Below are 17355 nucleotides of genomic sequence, written 5' to 3'. Positions count from 1 at the left end.
ATCTCCTTGCTGCCTCCCTGGTAGAATCTGGAAAGCCTCTTTTGACAGTTTCCTGTGCTTTGTTGCTAGAGATAGCCTGAGGCACAGTTCTGCCCAGTAAGATATAGGTGGAAATTTACTGGGGGCATGAGAAAAGCTTTTGTTTTCTACTGATACAAGAAAAAGATTAGACTATTGTCATCCCCTTCTTCATCTATCTTGAACATAAAAGCAGTATGTAGAGTTCTGCAGCCATGTTGCTATCATTAGGGAAAGCTGAAAGAATAGCCTGGATAGTGTTGAGACCATGAATCAATGCCATATAACCCTCCTATACTTCTTGTTATGTTAGAATATATAACTTCTATTTGTTTAAATATTCCTGATATAGTTACATTTCAAATTATGTTAATAATAGGGTTTTTCCACAATTTCTTAGTATGGAAAAATGCATAAATAAAATTTGCCACTAACCATTTTTAAGGATGGTTAAACCATTCAGTGGTACCAATTAACCATGTGACCATTACCATTATTTCCAAAAATTTTTATCACCTCAAGTAGAAATATTGTATTCATTAAACAATAACTGCCATCTCTTCTCCTCCACCCCCAAAGTCCCTGGTTATTTCTAATCTACTTGCTATCTCTCTGAATTTGCCTGTTATACATATTTCATACAAATGGAATAATACAATATTTGTCCTTTGTGTCTGGCTTATTTCACTTAGTATGTTTTCAAGGTTCATCTTCATTGCAAAATGTATCAGAACTTGATTCCTCTTTATGGTTGAATGATATTCCATTGCATCTATATTTTGTTTATCCATTCCTCTGTTGCTGGACATTTGAGTTGTTTCTACCTTTTGGCAATAGTAGAGTTTTAAAAGGTAAAATAAAATTAAAAAGTAAGGTACTCAGAAGAGTGCTTAGTATTTAAGAAGAATTCAGCAAATGTAAGTTAAAATTATTACTGCTCACACTGAATAGCATCTCATCACATTCACCCTGTCAATGGTCTTTTGTTACAAGGAGGAATGTAGTAGTATGTGGGTGGACTGGTTGTTAAAACTATGATCAGGATCTACTGTACAATTCAAAGCAAACAGTACTCTCATTGGTCAGTCACTGACTATCAGCAGGTATGATGGACATTTTCACTTAACCATTCATCCTTCCATCCCTCTATCGATCTGTTCAGAATGTATTAAGCACCTCAAGTGAGAGAAATACTATTCTTCAATTCTAAGCTAAAGTGATATATGATTAAATTGTTGCAAATAATGAAGAAGAAAAGGAGGCGCTTAATAAACATTTCTGATGATGATGAAACAGTTCTGAAATCAATCATGAGCTTCAAAAATTTCTCTAGGACTGGGATGTGTTGTCTAACTTATCAATGAATCAGACACATGTCTTATGAAGTCCCCCATCCTCCAAATACTTTTTATTATTTTTTAAGATTTTATTTATTTATTCATGAGAGAGAGAGAGAGAGAGAGAGAGGCAGAGACACAGGCAGAGGGAGAAGCAGGCTCTTCACAGGAAACCTAATGTGGAACTTGATCCCGGGACCCCAGGATCATGTGCTCGGCTGAAGGCGGTGCTAAACTGCTGAGCCACCCGGACTGCCCATTAAACCAATTCATGAATATTGTTGACTTTCATCCTTTGCACTAAAGGTTTCATTCACAGAGGTGCAAAACAACAGCTCCATCTAGTAACTGTCATGGCTGGTAACAAGAAGAGTCCCATTTTTAGAAAAGTGGGAAAAACAAACTCTTCCCTCTAAGTAATAGGGCAAGGTCGAATATAGAGGTTAGAGGTATGTCCCAGCAGAGGAGGATAGCAAGTCAGCTTTTTGGGGGAGAAGATCTGGTAAGGGTAGGATTTGTATACTGAAGAACACATGAAAACAGCAAGTAGAAAAGAAGTGAAGGAGGAAGAAAGGGTAATAAATCTCTGATGACAGTGGTGACAGCATATCTTACTTTGGTGTTGAAGATCTTGAGACAGGTATGGATGGTCAATCACTTAAGATCAATAACTGGAACAATGTTTGGAAGTCAGGTATTTATGGAGAACTTGCTGTGTAAAATGGATTTTATAATAAATATAATTATCAGTTTGCCCTGATGTATCTAATGATTTTAGAATATTAAGATTCACTTATCTACCCATAGTCTCCTCAAAAAACAAGGGTAAGAACCCACAAGAAAATAAAAATGCATTTGGGGTTCTGAGATGGTACATGATCTCATTTGGGGAATGTCCATGAAGGAGCTACACATCGAGCTCCACTGAGCAGTAGAGAGAATGTGTATAGGCAGAACAGAAGAGTGCGAGAAAGAGAAATAGCATGAGTAGAGGAGTGCCATGGCACTAGAAAGGAGGCAGGAGGCTGAGTAGGCAGTAGAAGTTGGCCTACTAGATACTCATGGGAAATGAGGTTTAATAGTGAGAGAGGTGCCAGGAATGACACAAGTACTAAGTAGCTCATTATTTCCAGGCTCGTCACAGGAGAATATGGCTTCATTTCTAGGTGCCGTAGATTCTCTTTCTGTTCCACCTCTCACCTCACCCAGTCTTTTAATATCATGTATTTCATAGCACATACTATAGCAAGGTAAATACGTATTAGTTTTTCAAAATAGTAAACTAGCTCTCAAAAGATGTTCTTAGATTCCTCTAAATAACTACCACATGCCCTCCCATTCACCTCTTTACATAATTTTCATTTAAATTGGCTCACTTACCTGGCATTTCATGATAATCAAGCCTGTCTTTGGTAGCCAACCTGATTCTGTTACTGCTACCTGCTATTTTATATTCTGGAATGAAAGGTGGTAAGGATAGAGCCCTTGTCTTCTGTGTTTTATGTTTTGTCAAGCACTGGGTACATTTCTGGCATTTTGTACTTAACAAGCATAACAAAGCACACCCAGGCCGAAGGATATCGCATCTGCTGTCCCTGGCACAACAAAAGCAGCAAGCCCAGTGGTCTCTGACCTGCAGGGTAGTGATAGATTGCACTGGGAAATGAGGCTCTTATCACAATCAACATGAAAGAAGAAATAATGCCTCAAGTGTATCTCCATGAACACTAGAAAAGCCCAAATGGAAATAACCCACACCCCAGAGACAACTGCTTTGCTTACTGAGAGCTTTATTCCTACAGTCCCTTTCTGATAAGTGTACATTGCCAAGTGTAGAAACTTTAGAGTCACTTAAAATCATAGGGTGGTAAACCTAAAATGTGTAGAGATAGTTTCAGCAAATAGGTTTTTTCAGTTGGAGCGGGGAAAGAAATGACCCCTGATACTCATTTAACAAGATGTTTTAATCAAGAATGAGAAGGTAATAAAGGTTAAGAACTTTCATTTGAGTTTAGTTCTAGAGACTGTTTTTGCTAAGAAGCTATCTAATGAAATATTTTGTTACTTCTTGATGTTATAAAATATTTGTAAGTTGTGATTTAGACAACAGAAATGCAGAATTTTGTTAGACAACATAACAGGGATTTATTTTTCTTTTTATAGACTAAATGAAAATTTTAAGAGGCTGGCTACTAATGCATTCCCTGTTTTTTGAAAATGATATAAAACTGCATCTTTGTATCTATGGGGAAGTTTAGAGGTTGCAATTACTAACGTGACCATACTGGTTGGAAATTCAATTGACTAATGTACAAAATCATTCTAATTCATTGCAGAAATTAAAAAGTTGAATTCATGCAGTAAACTGGCTACCAAATAAATGGATAGGTTAAAGAATATTTTAGAACCTACTTTGGTTGCATGAAAAATCAACATGATAGTCTTCTTTCCTCAGATAATTGTTTTTTCTCAAAAGTAAAATGAGCTGTTCTTCAAGAATGTGGACCACTGTCAAAAGGATTAATATTTTCAAATCTTTCAGTAAGGTTAGGTTACATGAAAACAAAATGCCACAGCCCATTAAAACATCAGGCATTCAATTTTTATGTTATATGTTTAATTCTACACAAATCCATGATTGAAAAAGAGCCATATAATTTAATTAGCGTTAATCAATGTTGATTTAATAGAAGGCAGAAGAAAGTTCCCTCTGTGTAAAGAAAGCCAAAAAATAAAACCCAAGTTACAACAGTCATAGTCACTTATACCCCCCCAAATTTAAAGGGTTAACCTAACACTGTGTAAAAGATTATGATAAATACAAAATAGTTTTATTGTATTGTTATTGATACAGCTAACCAAACAAAAGGTACACAACTACTTTCAAAAAATTTAAGAAGCTATTATTTAGGATACAAATTTGAGAACATTAAGGAAATGGCATGTGAATGTCTAAAAGGTTGCCTAAAGGCTTCCAACACAGACTCAAGGGCAAAATCTAATGTAGATGGGATAAGAACCTTATATGTTTCCTCAAATCAGTGGTGATTCAATGATTTGCCCGTTCAACCAACTTATACTAAGCACATGCTATGTGTCAGGCATCATGTTAAGCATGGAAATACAGGTTAGGATCCATTCACAGAGTTATATAGTAGACAAACAATGTCTACCGTGGGTCTAGAACCTTGAAAGAGGAGACCACAAGATGGAAAAGGAATGTGGAAGGACATCCAATCCAGCTTAGGAGGAATAGGAAAGGTTTCCCAGAGGAGATGATACTTGAATGAAACCCTGTAAAATAATTTAGTCACAGATTGGTTCACTGGAGATTGTTTAAATGAACACAACTCCTGCAGCATGCAAACTACTTTTTTTAATGACTCTTCTTCCGCTACAGTGTGTGTTTTGCAAGGACAGGTTCATTTATAAGCATATTTTTGTGAGCCTCCATTGTGCTTTTTTTCCCCAGTGTTTTAGGCAAGTTGACTAGTAATGACTAATGAGAACAATATGAATGCATGAATGCTACGTAAGTGTAGTGTGGTTTTGCACTTAAAAGAGGTTTTCAGATGCTTGAGTTGTGAATGTTCATGAAAAGCCTCTTCTGGAGAAGTCAAACTGCTTTCAGTGAGTCTCACTGGTGGTTTTACATCTGCAGAGCATTGAAGGCTGTGTTGACTTTGAGAGGATTGAAATTATTTCATATCAGATTTATCCTACATTTTGTATTTGCTATATTCCCTGAAGTATGCCTTAATAAATATTTTATGACTGGGAAAACAAAGATAAAACAAGAAGAAGAAGAAGAAAGGAGGAAGAAGAAGAAGAAGAAGAAGAAGAAGAAGAAGAAGAAGAAGAAAGAAGAAGAAGAAGAAGAAGAAGAAGAAGAAGAAGAAGAAGAAGAAGAAAAGAAGAAAGAAGAAGAAAGAAGAAGAAAGAAGAAAAAAGAAGAAAGAAGAAGAAAGAAGAAAGAAGAAGGAGGAGGAAGAGGAGGGAAGGTCAGGGCATTCCAAGCCGAGAACAGAATATAAGGACAGTAAAGGAGGTGTGGCATGTTCTGGTCACTAGGGAAGAGCACACAGGGCATGATCTGAGATGAGGCTAGAGAGACCATTGAGGGCCCCTTTTTGCCTTAAGGTGCTTCAATTCTCAAGAGGATATCAGAGAGGTACTGAGGGTTTTCAATCTATTTTTTAACAAGTTCTTTCTGGCTATCGTGTAGGGGATGCAGGGAGATCAGTTGGGAGAAATGATGAAGACAGAGACTGAAGTAGGAGCAGTAGGTATGGAGAAGAGAGGCACATTGGAGCAACAAGTCTTTATGACATATAATTCACAAAGATTTATCACCAATTGAATATGGAGCTACTGAGTAAGAAGGAAAAATGAATAGACTCCTATAGTTCCTGCTTGGTCACCCAGGGCTTCAGATGATAGGTCAGGACTTGGAAACACAAAGGGAAGGATGGCTGTCAGGACTCCAGCAAGGAGAGGTGCTGCGCTCTGCTTACATTAGTATCAGTCGGTAAGAGGGATGCTGACTGAACCAGGGCAGGATATGTGTCTGCCCCTTGGGGTCCAGGAGTGTAACAAGTATGCTATTTCCCATCAAGACCATATGGAGTGAAGAAGGAATTCCCTACGGTGAATGGAAGCAGAAGATGAGGGATGTGAAAGAATGTAGAGCAGCAGATGCAAACAACAACAGCTATCGTGGTCTTGCTAGAGAAGCCGAGAGGAAGCGTCAAGAGAGATGTCTGATTAACACACTGTTTATATAGATGCAGAACTTAAGAGTTCAGTGCTAGAGATCAGTTTGAGTGTCAACAATAGCAGACAAGCATGAATATAACGGTGTGGGGAGAAGACAGGGAGTAGAAGAGAGCCAGTATTTTAGGGTGGAATGAGGAAAAGAAGTCCCCAGTGGTATAAGGTAGAATGGTCACAGAAATGGAGGGGAATCTAGAAAGGCAAGTGTCACAGCAAGCAAGGTTGAAGACACTTTCAGGACAGTAGAATGAACCGATCGTGAGGACTGCCTGAAAGACCCAGACATAAGGCACTTGGTGGGTTGGAGGTGGCTCCATATGAAGCAGTTCAGTGGAGATTCTAACCAGGGATGGGAAACCAGGTTACAGAGGGCTAATGAGAAAACAGAAAGTGAGGAAGTGGAGATACAAATATAGGCCGCTCACAAAACTTGACTCCAAATAGATGAAAAAAGAGTTCACAGCTGGAGTTAGAGGGAAAGGATCTAAACATGTTCCTATGACGAGGAAAGAGAATTGGTTGGGTAGGAAATGTAAGACAGAGATACAGAATAGTTCTAAAGGAAATACTAAGGATCCTTGAAAAATGTCTTTATCTAAACCAAGTGCATTCGAAATACTCACATGTGCTCAGGGAAAGCATATGAAAGGTGAAGACATTTTTCAGGGGTCAGTCATATAGGATTAATAAGTTCTGGGGCAGAAATTATGCAAAAATAACCAAGAACACACAGGGGAAACTTGGCAGCTAGATAAAACCTCAAATGAGTTAATCCACAGCACCAAAATATACTGTATTGTCTAAAATCAGTTCTTACTCATCATGAGAATATACATGGTCATTATGGGCAAAGGAAAACACAACCTGAAAAACATGGAGAATACCCAAAACAGACAAAAGGCACAATTTGTAGAGGCTTGGTAAACTAAGCATTATTTTCAGCTGCACAAACACAGCATGATAAATTGGGGGAACTTACTGAAGACTAGAAAACTATAAACGTCTTGAAATTCTATTCCTTTGCTTTTGGAAAGGCTCATTTCTAGATAATTTAATGATTTATTTCATTGGTTCACTCATTCTTTCAACAAAGCCTGATCGAGGATTTATGTGCCAAGCATAAGTCCAACAGAACATCAAAAACAAAGCATTGATTCTTAAGGGAAATGGGATTGTGGCCATACTTTGAGAAAATATATTCAATTTACCTACTGTCTTTGTAATAGAAAACACAAAGTAGAACTTCTCAAAAATTTTCCTTACTGGTAAAATATATAAGAGCTACAGTGAACAAAAATTGTGGGGTATATTGATTTTAATAGATAGAGAAACACTGGCTTAAGGATTCAAGCATTTCTTCTTAGATGACATTTGGCGAGAAGATGAAATCTGAAGATTCCTTCTTTCTCCATTAAATTCAATTTCAAACTATGAAGTACGCAAAACAAGGGAGGAGTGTATATTTAATTATGGAGGTATAGACCTATCTATATTTTCAATGCCTTTGACTCTCAGTTTTTTTATAGTTCTTAACAGTGTCATTCCTTTCTATTAATCATCTTCATTTCTTTTACTGTCCGTATCTTTAGGGTTAGAAACCTCAAATACTTACCTGAGGTAGGAACTTCTAGATTTGCCCTTCAAATAGGAGCTAAGTCTTCTGAAAAGGGGAGAGCTTGGTGTTATGTCTTTAAGGGTGTTAACTGATGGTTACAACTGCTATAGCGTGAAATAGAAAACTAGATGCAGTCTGTCCCAGGCTCAAAAACACTGATAAACACAAATTCGTGTGAACATTCAAAAGAAGGATGGGTCGGGGGATCGCTATTGGGAGAGGGTAAGTATTGAGGTTTTATCTTAGACCAACTGCCTGTTGGCTTCTTGGCATCCGTTCTATTTCTTTTCGGTCCTGAGAAGGCCTATTCAAATGACTGAGCTAAACATGGCACACACAGCTTTATGAGTGTATGGTGTACCCGACAGGTATAAGATTTGGCTTTGTTTTGGTCCTATTCATGAACAAAAGCTGCTTCTTCATTAGCCTTCCAAATGTTCCTTGCCATTATGTCGAAATACATTAATTTTGAAACAAATTATGTACCTTTTGAAAAACAAAATTAAAAAACTACACATAAACACACATACGTACAGCAAAACTGACATTACCCTGTTCCTTCTTCCCCATGTGTCTCAGAATTATAGCCAACACCTGTGGCCACACAAGGGGCAGACTTGGCAGCTGCAGAACCCAGATGTCAGACACTGGATTGTACGTCCCTGGCAGCAGTCCTAAGTGGGAGGCTGTCTCCTCAACTGACCTCTGAAACAGTCTATTGTCTGACTCTCTCTCTCTGGCCTGGGTAGGAACTAAAAAGCTGTCTGTGGGGCTGGTTCAGGGTTAGCCTACTGATGGGTTGTTCTGGATGCAATTATCCTTTGCCTTACCTTTGATTGTAAGGATTTATTTCCTTGGTAGGGGTTAAAATTGGGACTGGGCAAATTCTTGACAAAGAACTATATTCAGGTTTCTTCCAAGGACAAAATAAGATGCTTTTTGCTTTGACTGACTTTTTTTCCCCAAGTGAAATTGGAGGAGATCCGCTTTAAGTTTTAGCACACAGTTCTGGTTAATCAGAAGTAAAAATAAGAGTTTCTTGGGCACCTCCCCCTCCAAAAGAAGACTGAGTTTTCCTTATACTCTTTCTTAAAACTACTTCTTAAAGGTTGAAAATGAAACATTTCTTTCTTTAGAAACTTACGGAGCTGCAACTTTGTTTTTGCGATTACTAAAAAAAGTCATCTATTGTAGAGAAGAGCTCTGTGCATCATGAGTTATCTTGGTTCTTTAGAGAGGAAAATGATTACACTCTAATTTTGCCTCTACATCACTTGCTGAAGAATGACATTTATGTGTAAGATGCAATCATTATGGGAATGAGAGGTAGGAAAAGGCCAAGTATTGAAGAGGACTCCACTTACAATGCAACACCCGCAGCTCTCAGGGAAAGTCTACTGTGCATACAGTTATAGTTATGACAAGTTAAGGAGAAATATATCTGAAGGGAGATGAATTCTGAGAAAATCATAGAATATATTTTCATATCCAACAACAAATGGTATTCATGTGCACCATGGAAAATGTGCCAAATTTTCTTTTATTAATTTTTATAAAGGTGTAAATATATCTCTTGGCTACCACTGATTTAGGTGTTGAAAAAAAAAAGAGGGAATATTTATGAGTCCCAATATAAATAAGAAAATAATAAATAAATAAATTGGAGAGAAGAGGCATATCTCTTATATGAAAGAATTCCAAATAATTTATGTGGCTACTTGCCTCTTACAGAAGTGGAGCTTAATTTCCTACTGCTTGAATATGGGCTATGATTTATCAATTACTTCCAAAAAGTAGAGTATAAAAGTGGAGAAGGGATTTACTTAACAGTGGAGAAGTCTGGCAAAAACACTACCTTGGCCAGGTGATAAAGGTTAATAACATCAGTAGGAATATCATGTTGATAGCATGTACCCTTGATATGATATACCACCATTGAAGGGTATGTCATCTTTGTAATCTACCTCTAAAAACCTGTAATCGAACTATGTGAAAACATTAGATAAACCCCAGTTGAAGGATATTCTACAAAATACCTGACTAGTACACTCCAGAAAAATGTCATGGTCAAAAAAACAAGAAAAGTCTGAGAAACTGTTACAGCCAAAAGTAGCCTAAGGAGACATGATGACTAAATGTAACGTGTTCTACAAGCTGGGATGCTAGAAGGGAAGAAAGAACATTATGTGAAAACCGTGAAATCAGAATAGAGTATGGACTTTAGTTAATAGTAATGAACTAACATTGGTTCATTAGTTGTAGCAAATGCTCTGTAGTAGTTTGAGATGTTAACAAAAGGAACACTAAGTAGGAGGTATATAGGAACCCTGCACTATTTTTGTGACTTTTCTATAAATCTAAAGCTACCCTAACATAAAAAGTTTATTTAATGATGTCTAAATACTGCTATATTGACTGTAAGAGAGTTTCACATCAATCAATGAGTCTTTTTCACCCACATGGATGCACCAAACCATACGGCATAAAGCGTTGTTTTCCTGACACATAAGAATACTTCATCTTTCAGAACAATGTACTATCAGTGGAATCAGACCTATTTTGAAAGTTTCAGATTTTTCAATACTATGTGAGTCATGCCCTTAGTAGGATGACACAAGTGTTCAAAAGATAATCTCCACAAACTCTTCTCAATGGCTTTAAAAGACAACATCCTGGGACACCGGGTGGCTCAGCAGTTGAGCGTCTGCCTTTGGCTCAGGGCCTGATCCCAGGGTCCGGGATTGAGTCCCACATCAGGCTCCGTGCAGGGAGCCTGCTTCTACCCTCTGCCTATGTCTCTGCCTTTTTCTCTCATGAATAAATAAATAAAATAGTTTTTTAAAAAAAGCCACCTTCAGCCACCTACCAAATATACTTATTCATGTGAATGTTACTATTGACATAGTAAGACAATGTATTATCTCTGAAAGTAGCATTCTTTGCTTGATAACAAATGATCAATAAATGAACATTGCCCTCAGTTATCATGATAGTTAAAGGAGTAAGATCTGATGTACCACTGTTTTAGAACATGGATGAGATTATTTCTTTGCTACTCTGATCTGTCCTTTAGAATTATAAGACGTTAGGATTCTGGGACTATTAGAAAAGATTTTTTTTCCATACTATTCCTAATTTGTCATTTTCCTTTGAAAAGGGGAAAAAAGTGTTGGTTCAGTGAATGTTTACTTAAAAAAACAAATTATTATGGATTTCCAGAACTTTAACAAGAAATGTGCTTTTGTTAATACCTAGTGGTACAATTTTAAAAGTTCAATCAAAATTTAACCATAATAAGTTGGTCAGAATTACCGCTCTAATTCTGCTTTTAGGAAAAGATGCAAATGCCATTAAAGAAAGCCAGAGAAAAATACATGCAACTTCCTGAATATATTTTAGGGCTAAAAATAAGATTCAGTAAAAGCATTTGTACATTCTCTACTTTACTTTTTCTAATGATAATTTGTATTAAGGAAAATGGCCATGATTCTTGATAATAAGAGAAAAGAAAGTGTCCCGTAGGGAATTCTTAACTAAGGAATTGCAGAGAGTCAACCGACATATTTTAGAAATTTTTCCTATAGTTAGGTATTTACTATGGAAAAAAAAATAATGGGGCAGGAGAGACCAACAATAAATGTTAAGTTGCTGTTTTTTATATGACTCTTTAAGCAGTTCAGTTAATATGTATTTTGCATTTTGTTAGACTAATGTGCACGTGTGGTAAGTAATGAGAATTATAGCGGCTCCCTTTCTTAGAACACCTATGGTGTGTCAAGCTTTATGCTGTCACACATCTGACAAAACCGTCTAAAACTTAATGCTGCAAGGTGCATACAATTACTATTTAACAAGTGTGGGAACTAAGATAACCAGAGGTTAGGGAACTGACCAAAGTCCCACAGCTTGTAAGTGAGGGAGCCATTACAGACTGTCTGGCTTGCCTCAGAGGTCCAAACTCTTTCCCTTTTTTTTGGTGGTGGGGGGGGAGGGGTGGCTCTCCAAACTCTTTCCACCAGAACATACAGCTTTGTTGTAATTTATAATTATGAACACTATTGAATTAAATGTTTATCACTAACCAGGTGAGTTAGGTCACTTAACCTCTCTAGGCTTCAAGTTTCTCTTGGGTAAATGAAGTTGGCTGGATGATTTCTAATGTTTCTTCCAATTTTAAAATAGTAACACTGATTCATACACAAGGTTAAGAAAACTAAAATGCTTTTGTTAAAAAAAGGTTGCGAACACTAGCCCTTGCTAAATTTTGTGATGATGGGGATCTATCTAGAGTTAGATATTCATGTGATTTCTTCCAAATCTTTCCAGTCCCGTGAAGCCAGGACTAGTGATCTTTCCATTTTCAAAGTTATTCCCTTAAATTTACATATAAGTGGAAATTTCATTTTTTGTGGCACTTCACAAACTATATACTTAAATATCTGCCTCACAAAGAATTAATAACTTGCATTCAAATATGAATGTAGGGGCAGCCCGGGTGGCTCAGAGGTTTAGTGCTGCCTTCAGTCCAGGGTGTGATCCTGGAGACCTGGGATCGAGTCCCACGTCGGGTTCCCTGCATGGAGCCTGCTTCTCCCTCTGCCTGTGTCTCTGCCTCTCTCTCTCAATCTCTGTGTCTTTCATGAATAAATAAATAAAATCTTAAAAAAAAAAAATGAATGTAAAGAAAGCTATTTTTTTCTGGATCTGAAAATAATCAAAATATTGATTTATTTTAATTCACATTTATTTAAATATAACAATTATTTTAGACAAATGAAAATACAAGCATATTTATAACATGGTAGACATAAATATAAATGAGAAAATTTCACAAATATATTAGACAAATTGATGATGTACTTAACATTCACTTTCAAGGTACATTAACGTGGATATTCAAAAGTATGCTTTCACAAAAACTACTATAAAATGTTCACATTCATGTTAGTTCACATTTCCTAGACTGATGTTTTATGAAAACTGTGTAGATATTTAATGTAATCACTCCCCTCATTTGGTAACATTATTTGTAAATGAAGCACATTTTTGTCAATAGAAATGTTCATTTAACTTTTAAATAATATGGCATTTTTATCAAGACAATGCTACATTTATTAAACAAACATGCACAACACGTAAAACTTAAATGATTCAGGTACCTTTATGCACAGAGTCTAGTTTTGCTATGGCACTCTATCTTTGTAAAAAATATACTTAAAATTTGGCACAGAATCAATAAAGTGTATTGCTCCTAATCAAAACAAATGTGATTTAAATTTTCCATGGCATGGAAAATACTCCATCACAGTTTGCTTCTTCTCTTTACAGTTTATTGACCAATGGCAGTTCCTTACTGCTTTAGTTAGAATAAATAATGGATAGCCAAGAACTAAAAGTCATAGTTAGGTGTTTTGCCTTCACTCTAATTGGAAATGAGTCGATTTCAGCTTTTCTAGCAGTAAAACATTTCCATCTGTATGGTGGCCAACAAATTTCTAAATAAGAGTGTTATCAGCAATAATATGTATCATCATGAGATGTTTTTCTTTAGGAGGCAGAGAGGTTGAAAGGAAACGTGAATCTCTTCATAAACTGGGAACATATGTGGTAAGGGGAGCAAATGCCAACCAAGGCAGAAGCAGGGGGACTTCTCTGGAAAGCTGGTGAGGGCACAGGCTCTGAAGTAGCAGTGAGGCAGAACACAAAGGCAGGCATCCAGGGACCATCCACGGTGGAAAGGGCTGCCATGGGTGGGAGGAAGTTGAAACGTATCACTCGAAGGAAAAGGTGTTCCAGAGCAGGTATGGCATTCATGGCTCAGCAAACTACCACTGCGTTTTAGGAAACGTTGTAAATTTCTACCTCGCTGTCTAAATCAGGATTGAAGAGATTGAGCTACTAGATGACACTTTTTCTGAATTCATTCATAAACATTGTGGAAGAAAGGGAATAACATTAATTCAAGCTTCCTCCAAACCAGAGAAGAGAGTTAGCATTCTCATTCTAAGCACAGATTTTGGAGTTGTGGTAACTAAGAAAAGTGCCACAGCTCTTTCTCACAGTTCTCCTAAGATAAACTCGAGGTGTTATATTTTGATAGACCAGCTGATGGAATCCGCTCCTTTCATAAAACCCTGATAGCCTAATTTTTATATTTATTATCTGGGGGAAAGGAAGTAGAGCTTAAGTCCAACCTTTGTACAAATATATTCTAAGAAATAGAGTAATGAACATTAATGTCGTTTGCTTTATGATCCTTGCTTTTCTAAGGACCTTTAAGCAGTGAAATGGCAAAGAACATCAAACAGGTTAAATAAAATAGGCAAACTTTTGTTTCAAGCTGTTAAGGTGCAAAGAGACAGATTACAAATCACAGAGCACTGAATTTTCAAGGGTGAAATCGTACCAAAACCGTGATAAATTTTCGCTGACATCATAGGAGAGTAAGTGGTCTGGAAGGTCACTGATGGTGCCCTGCACAGCCAGCACGTGTGGGGCCAAGGTGAAGGGCACGTCGTTCAGGAGTTCGGCCATTAACGAGTTGTTTTCCAAAGTCTGGCCTGCCTTATTTTCCACCTCGGGGCCTGCTCCAGTCACACTGGATGAGGTTTCTTTGCCAGTCTAAAAATACATATATATTTAAGTCATTTAGACCTTGTGGACTTGGAGGCTTAGGAATGGTAAATGTGGCATTAATATAGCAAAATGATTGTGAAATGTGGGATACAGAAAGAGTCCTAGATCAGAATGCTATTATTTATTTCACTTGAGAAATACATCCATCTCAGTCTCTACTGGACTTTGAAATGAATCCTAAACCCTACTTTTACTCAGACTGGCCACCCATGGCCCTCTCAAATACGAATTGGCATTCTTGCTATTTCCTTAGCCTGATAATGTCTACAAAGTCTGGCTCACAGATCTGATGTATGCTTTCAGGCTCTAGGGAATTCCCAGCTTCCCTGTGAAATCTTATATCAACACAGTCCAAAGTGACCTTTCTCACTTCAGAGAGAATATGGGGCAAATTGCCTAGGATATTATTTGGCAATTCCTGTTTGTGTCCATGCTGGTGGCTGTTTCATATGCATAGGTCTTATCCCCAACTAGACTCGGGTACTTGAGGGCAACAAATCTTTTTGACATTTCTTTGTATTCTCCACCTTGCATGCCTTACCTTGCGTATTTTGTATGTACGCGTGTATCCTCCGCCTCATATACCCTAATATATATTTGAGTGTTTACCTAGTATGCGAACCGTAAGTATTGGTTGATTGCCTGACTTTCACTGGAACTAGCATGTTATGTTACACAAGGTTTTCAAAGAGGAACTGATATATTTTGTTCAATTTCTTCAAGACTGGTATACCTTATACATAGTACTTTACCAAAAGATATGCACCAGGGTGTTCACAACACTCTATGCAAGCCCCAAACCGGAAACCACCTGAGTATCCATCAACAGGAGAATGAATAAAAAATTGAAGAGAAACCAACGACTCGCTGCTCCATGCAGCTGAAACCTACCTCAAACCAGGTTAGGCAAAATGTGACTCCCCGACCCCCTCAACTGGGTCTCATGCAGAATAAGACCGCTGTGTCTGTATGGAGGCCTCCGAGGCCCTTCCTGATCTGGCTCCACGTACCTCTCTGACAGGATCCTCAGCTAGTCTGTCCTGGCTCCCTTCTTTCTCATCCCACTACCTCCCATTGGTGCTCCTGCACACCCAGACTGCTTCTGCCTTGGCCCTTTCCTCTCCAGTCCCTCTGCCCCAGAGGTTCTTCTCCCAGAAATACCAGATTCCTTCTCTCATGTCTTCAGGGAGGCCTCCCCTGACCAACTATTTAAACTGTATCCTGGCCCTCACTTCCCCCTCTCCGGCACTCCGTCTCCCTCTCCATAGCCCTTGGCACCTTGTTATATGGTATATAATTTATTCTGGTATCACCCCTTGGAAGCTTAAGGAGTTTCACTTCCCATGTTCACTGCTGTATCTCCACTGCCCAGCACTCCATAACCAATTGTTGAATGGATGAAAGCAGACATGATTTTTTGCCTGGTTGGAGCTCACGTCCTAATAGTCGTAAGTGCTGATAAATTCCTTCTAAGTCTAGAGGAGAATGATTTTCTGTAAGAAACAGCAATTTTGTAAGACTCATTATTGAAGTGGAAAATACACACAGAAAAGGGTCCATCATAAGGGTACAGCCTGCTAAATTTTAACCGACCAAACACCTGTGAGCAACCAGCACCCAGATCAAGAAAGAGAAGTGGCCAGCTCCCTGGAGGCCCCGGGGGTGCTTGCTTTCAAAGCCAACTCCTTGCCCCTCAGTCATCATCCTGATTTCTAACAGTACAGAGAGGTTTTACCTGTATTTTAAATGTAGTCATAATACAGTAGGAACTCTTTTGTTTCTGGCTTCTTTCACTTAACATTATATGTATGAGATTCATTCATGTTGTTGCATGTGGGCTTTAGAAAATTTTCGAAGGACAGATTGTTGCAGAGGAGATCTATTCTTACTGATGTCAAAAGCATCTCTTTGGTCGCTGTGTTGACTATTGCCAGTGGAGGATACTGTGCCCAGGGAAGGAAGCAGGAAGACCAGCTGGGAATGAAAAGATTGTGGATTAGATGGTGATACTAATGGAGAGACAGAATGGTTAGACTGTGGATAGACCAAGAAGAAAGCCAATAGGATGTCCTGATGGAATGGACATGGGGTGTGAGAGTAAGAGCAGAGTCAAGGATGAAGCCAAAGTCTGTGGCTTGAGGAATAAGAATGGAGTCTCCATTTTCCAGGGATGGGAAAAGAGTGTCAGGGGGAAGCGAGTATGGCAGGAAGATGAGGAGCTGTTCTGGATGTTCCAAGTGTCTCACAGACATCTAAGTGGAGCTGTAAATAGGCAGGGGGATCTGACATGAGTCTGGAGTTGGGGGGGGTGGATCTCAGAGAAGAGAGTCTGCTTAGTGCTGTGTTTAAAAGATGATGGGGGGGTCCCTGGATGGCTCAGTGGTTTGGTGCCTGCCTTTGGCCCAGGGTGTGGTCCTGGAGTCCTGGGATCGAGTCCCACATCAGGTTCCCTTGCATGGAGACTGCTTCTCCCTCTGCCTGTGTCTCTGCCTCTCTCTCTTTCTGTGTGTGTGTGTGTGTGTGTGTGTGTGTGTGTGTGTCTCATGAATAAATAAATTAAATCTTTAAAAAATAATAAAATAAAAGATGATAGGGGGTGGGGCGCCTGGGTAGCTCACTCATTTGGGCATCTGACTCTGTTTTGGCTGGGGTCATGATCTCAGGGTCATGGGTTCATTCCTCTGTGTCAGGCTCCGTGCTCAGTGTGGACTCTGCTTTTCTCTTCTTCTCCCTCTGCCCCTCACCCTGCTTGTGCATGCACTCTCTCTAAAATAAATCTTTAAAAAGAAAAGATGATGAGAGGATGGCAAGTGAAGACAAATATTAGAACAGACAACATTTGTAGACATTGTGCTATACATGGGAAATAGATATGGGCCAGTAGCTGGAAAGGGATGTGGGATCGAGAGGTTTCTCTTGATTCTTCTTTTGTTTCTGAGTTGAGAGAAAATGGCAGCAGTTGATATGCTAATGAGA

General features: G+C 38.4%; 1 protein-coding gene and 1 long non-coding RNA gene across 11 annotated transcripts in view; one reads left to right on the top strand and one right to left on the bottom strand.

The window, feature by feature from the left end:
* The window catches only part of UMAD1 (UBAP1-MVB12-associated (UMA) domain containing 1), a 254545-nt gene that overhangs the window by 13385 nt on the left and 223805 nt on the right, over nt 1-17355 (bottom strand). For 7 of the 10 annotated variants that reach the window (XM_026003822.2, XM_072764399.1, XM_026003823.2 and 4 more), the window contains 2 exons: nt 14150-14364; nt 12470-13484 (listed from right to left, as the gene is read on the bottom strand). The exons of 1 other annotated variant lie outside the window; for it this stretch is intronic. In XM_026003822.2, the coding sequence (XP_025859607.2) occupies nt 13274-13484; nt 14150-14364 (426 nt within the window). In that variant the 3' untranslated portion in view covers nt 12470-13273. Of the gene's footprint in view, nt 1-12469; nt 13485-13665; nt 14365-17355 lie in introns of those variants that run through there. 2 more of the 10 variants (XM_026003824.2, XM_026003825.2) reach the window with 1 other exon arrangement.
* Nucleotides 1-17355, top strand: part of LOC140599714 (uncharacterized) — a 101861-nt gene that overhangs the window by 81229 nt on the left and 3277 nt on the right. The gene's annotated exons all lie outside the window — the stretch shown is intronic.

Source organism: Vulpes vulpes, chromosome 7 (genome assembly GCF_048418805.1).
Source record: "Vulpes vulpes isolate BD-2025 chromosome 7, VulVul3, whole genome shotgun sequence".
In the NCBI taxonomy this organism is placed as follows: Eukaryota; Metazoa; Chordata; class Mammalia; order Carnivora; family Canidae; genus Vulpes; species Vulpes vulpes.
Note: the sequence above shows the minus strand (reverse complement) of the source record. Positions and strands in the feature narration are given on the sequence as shown.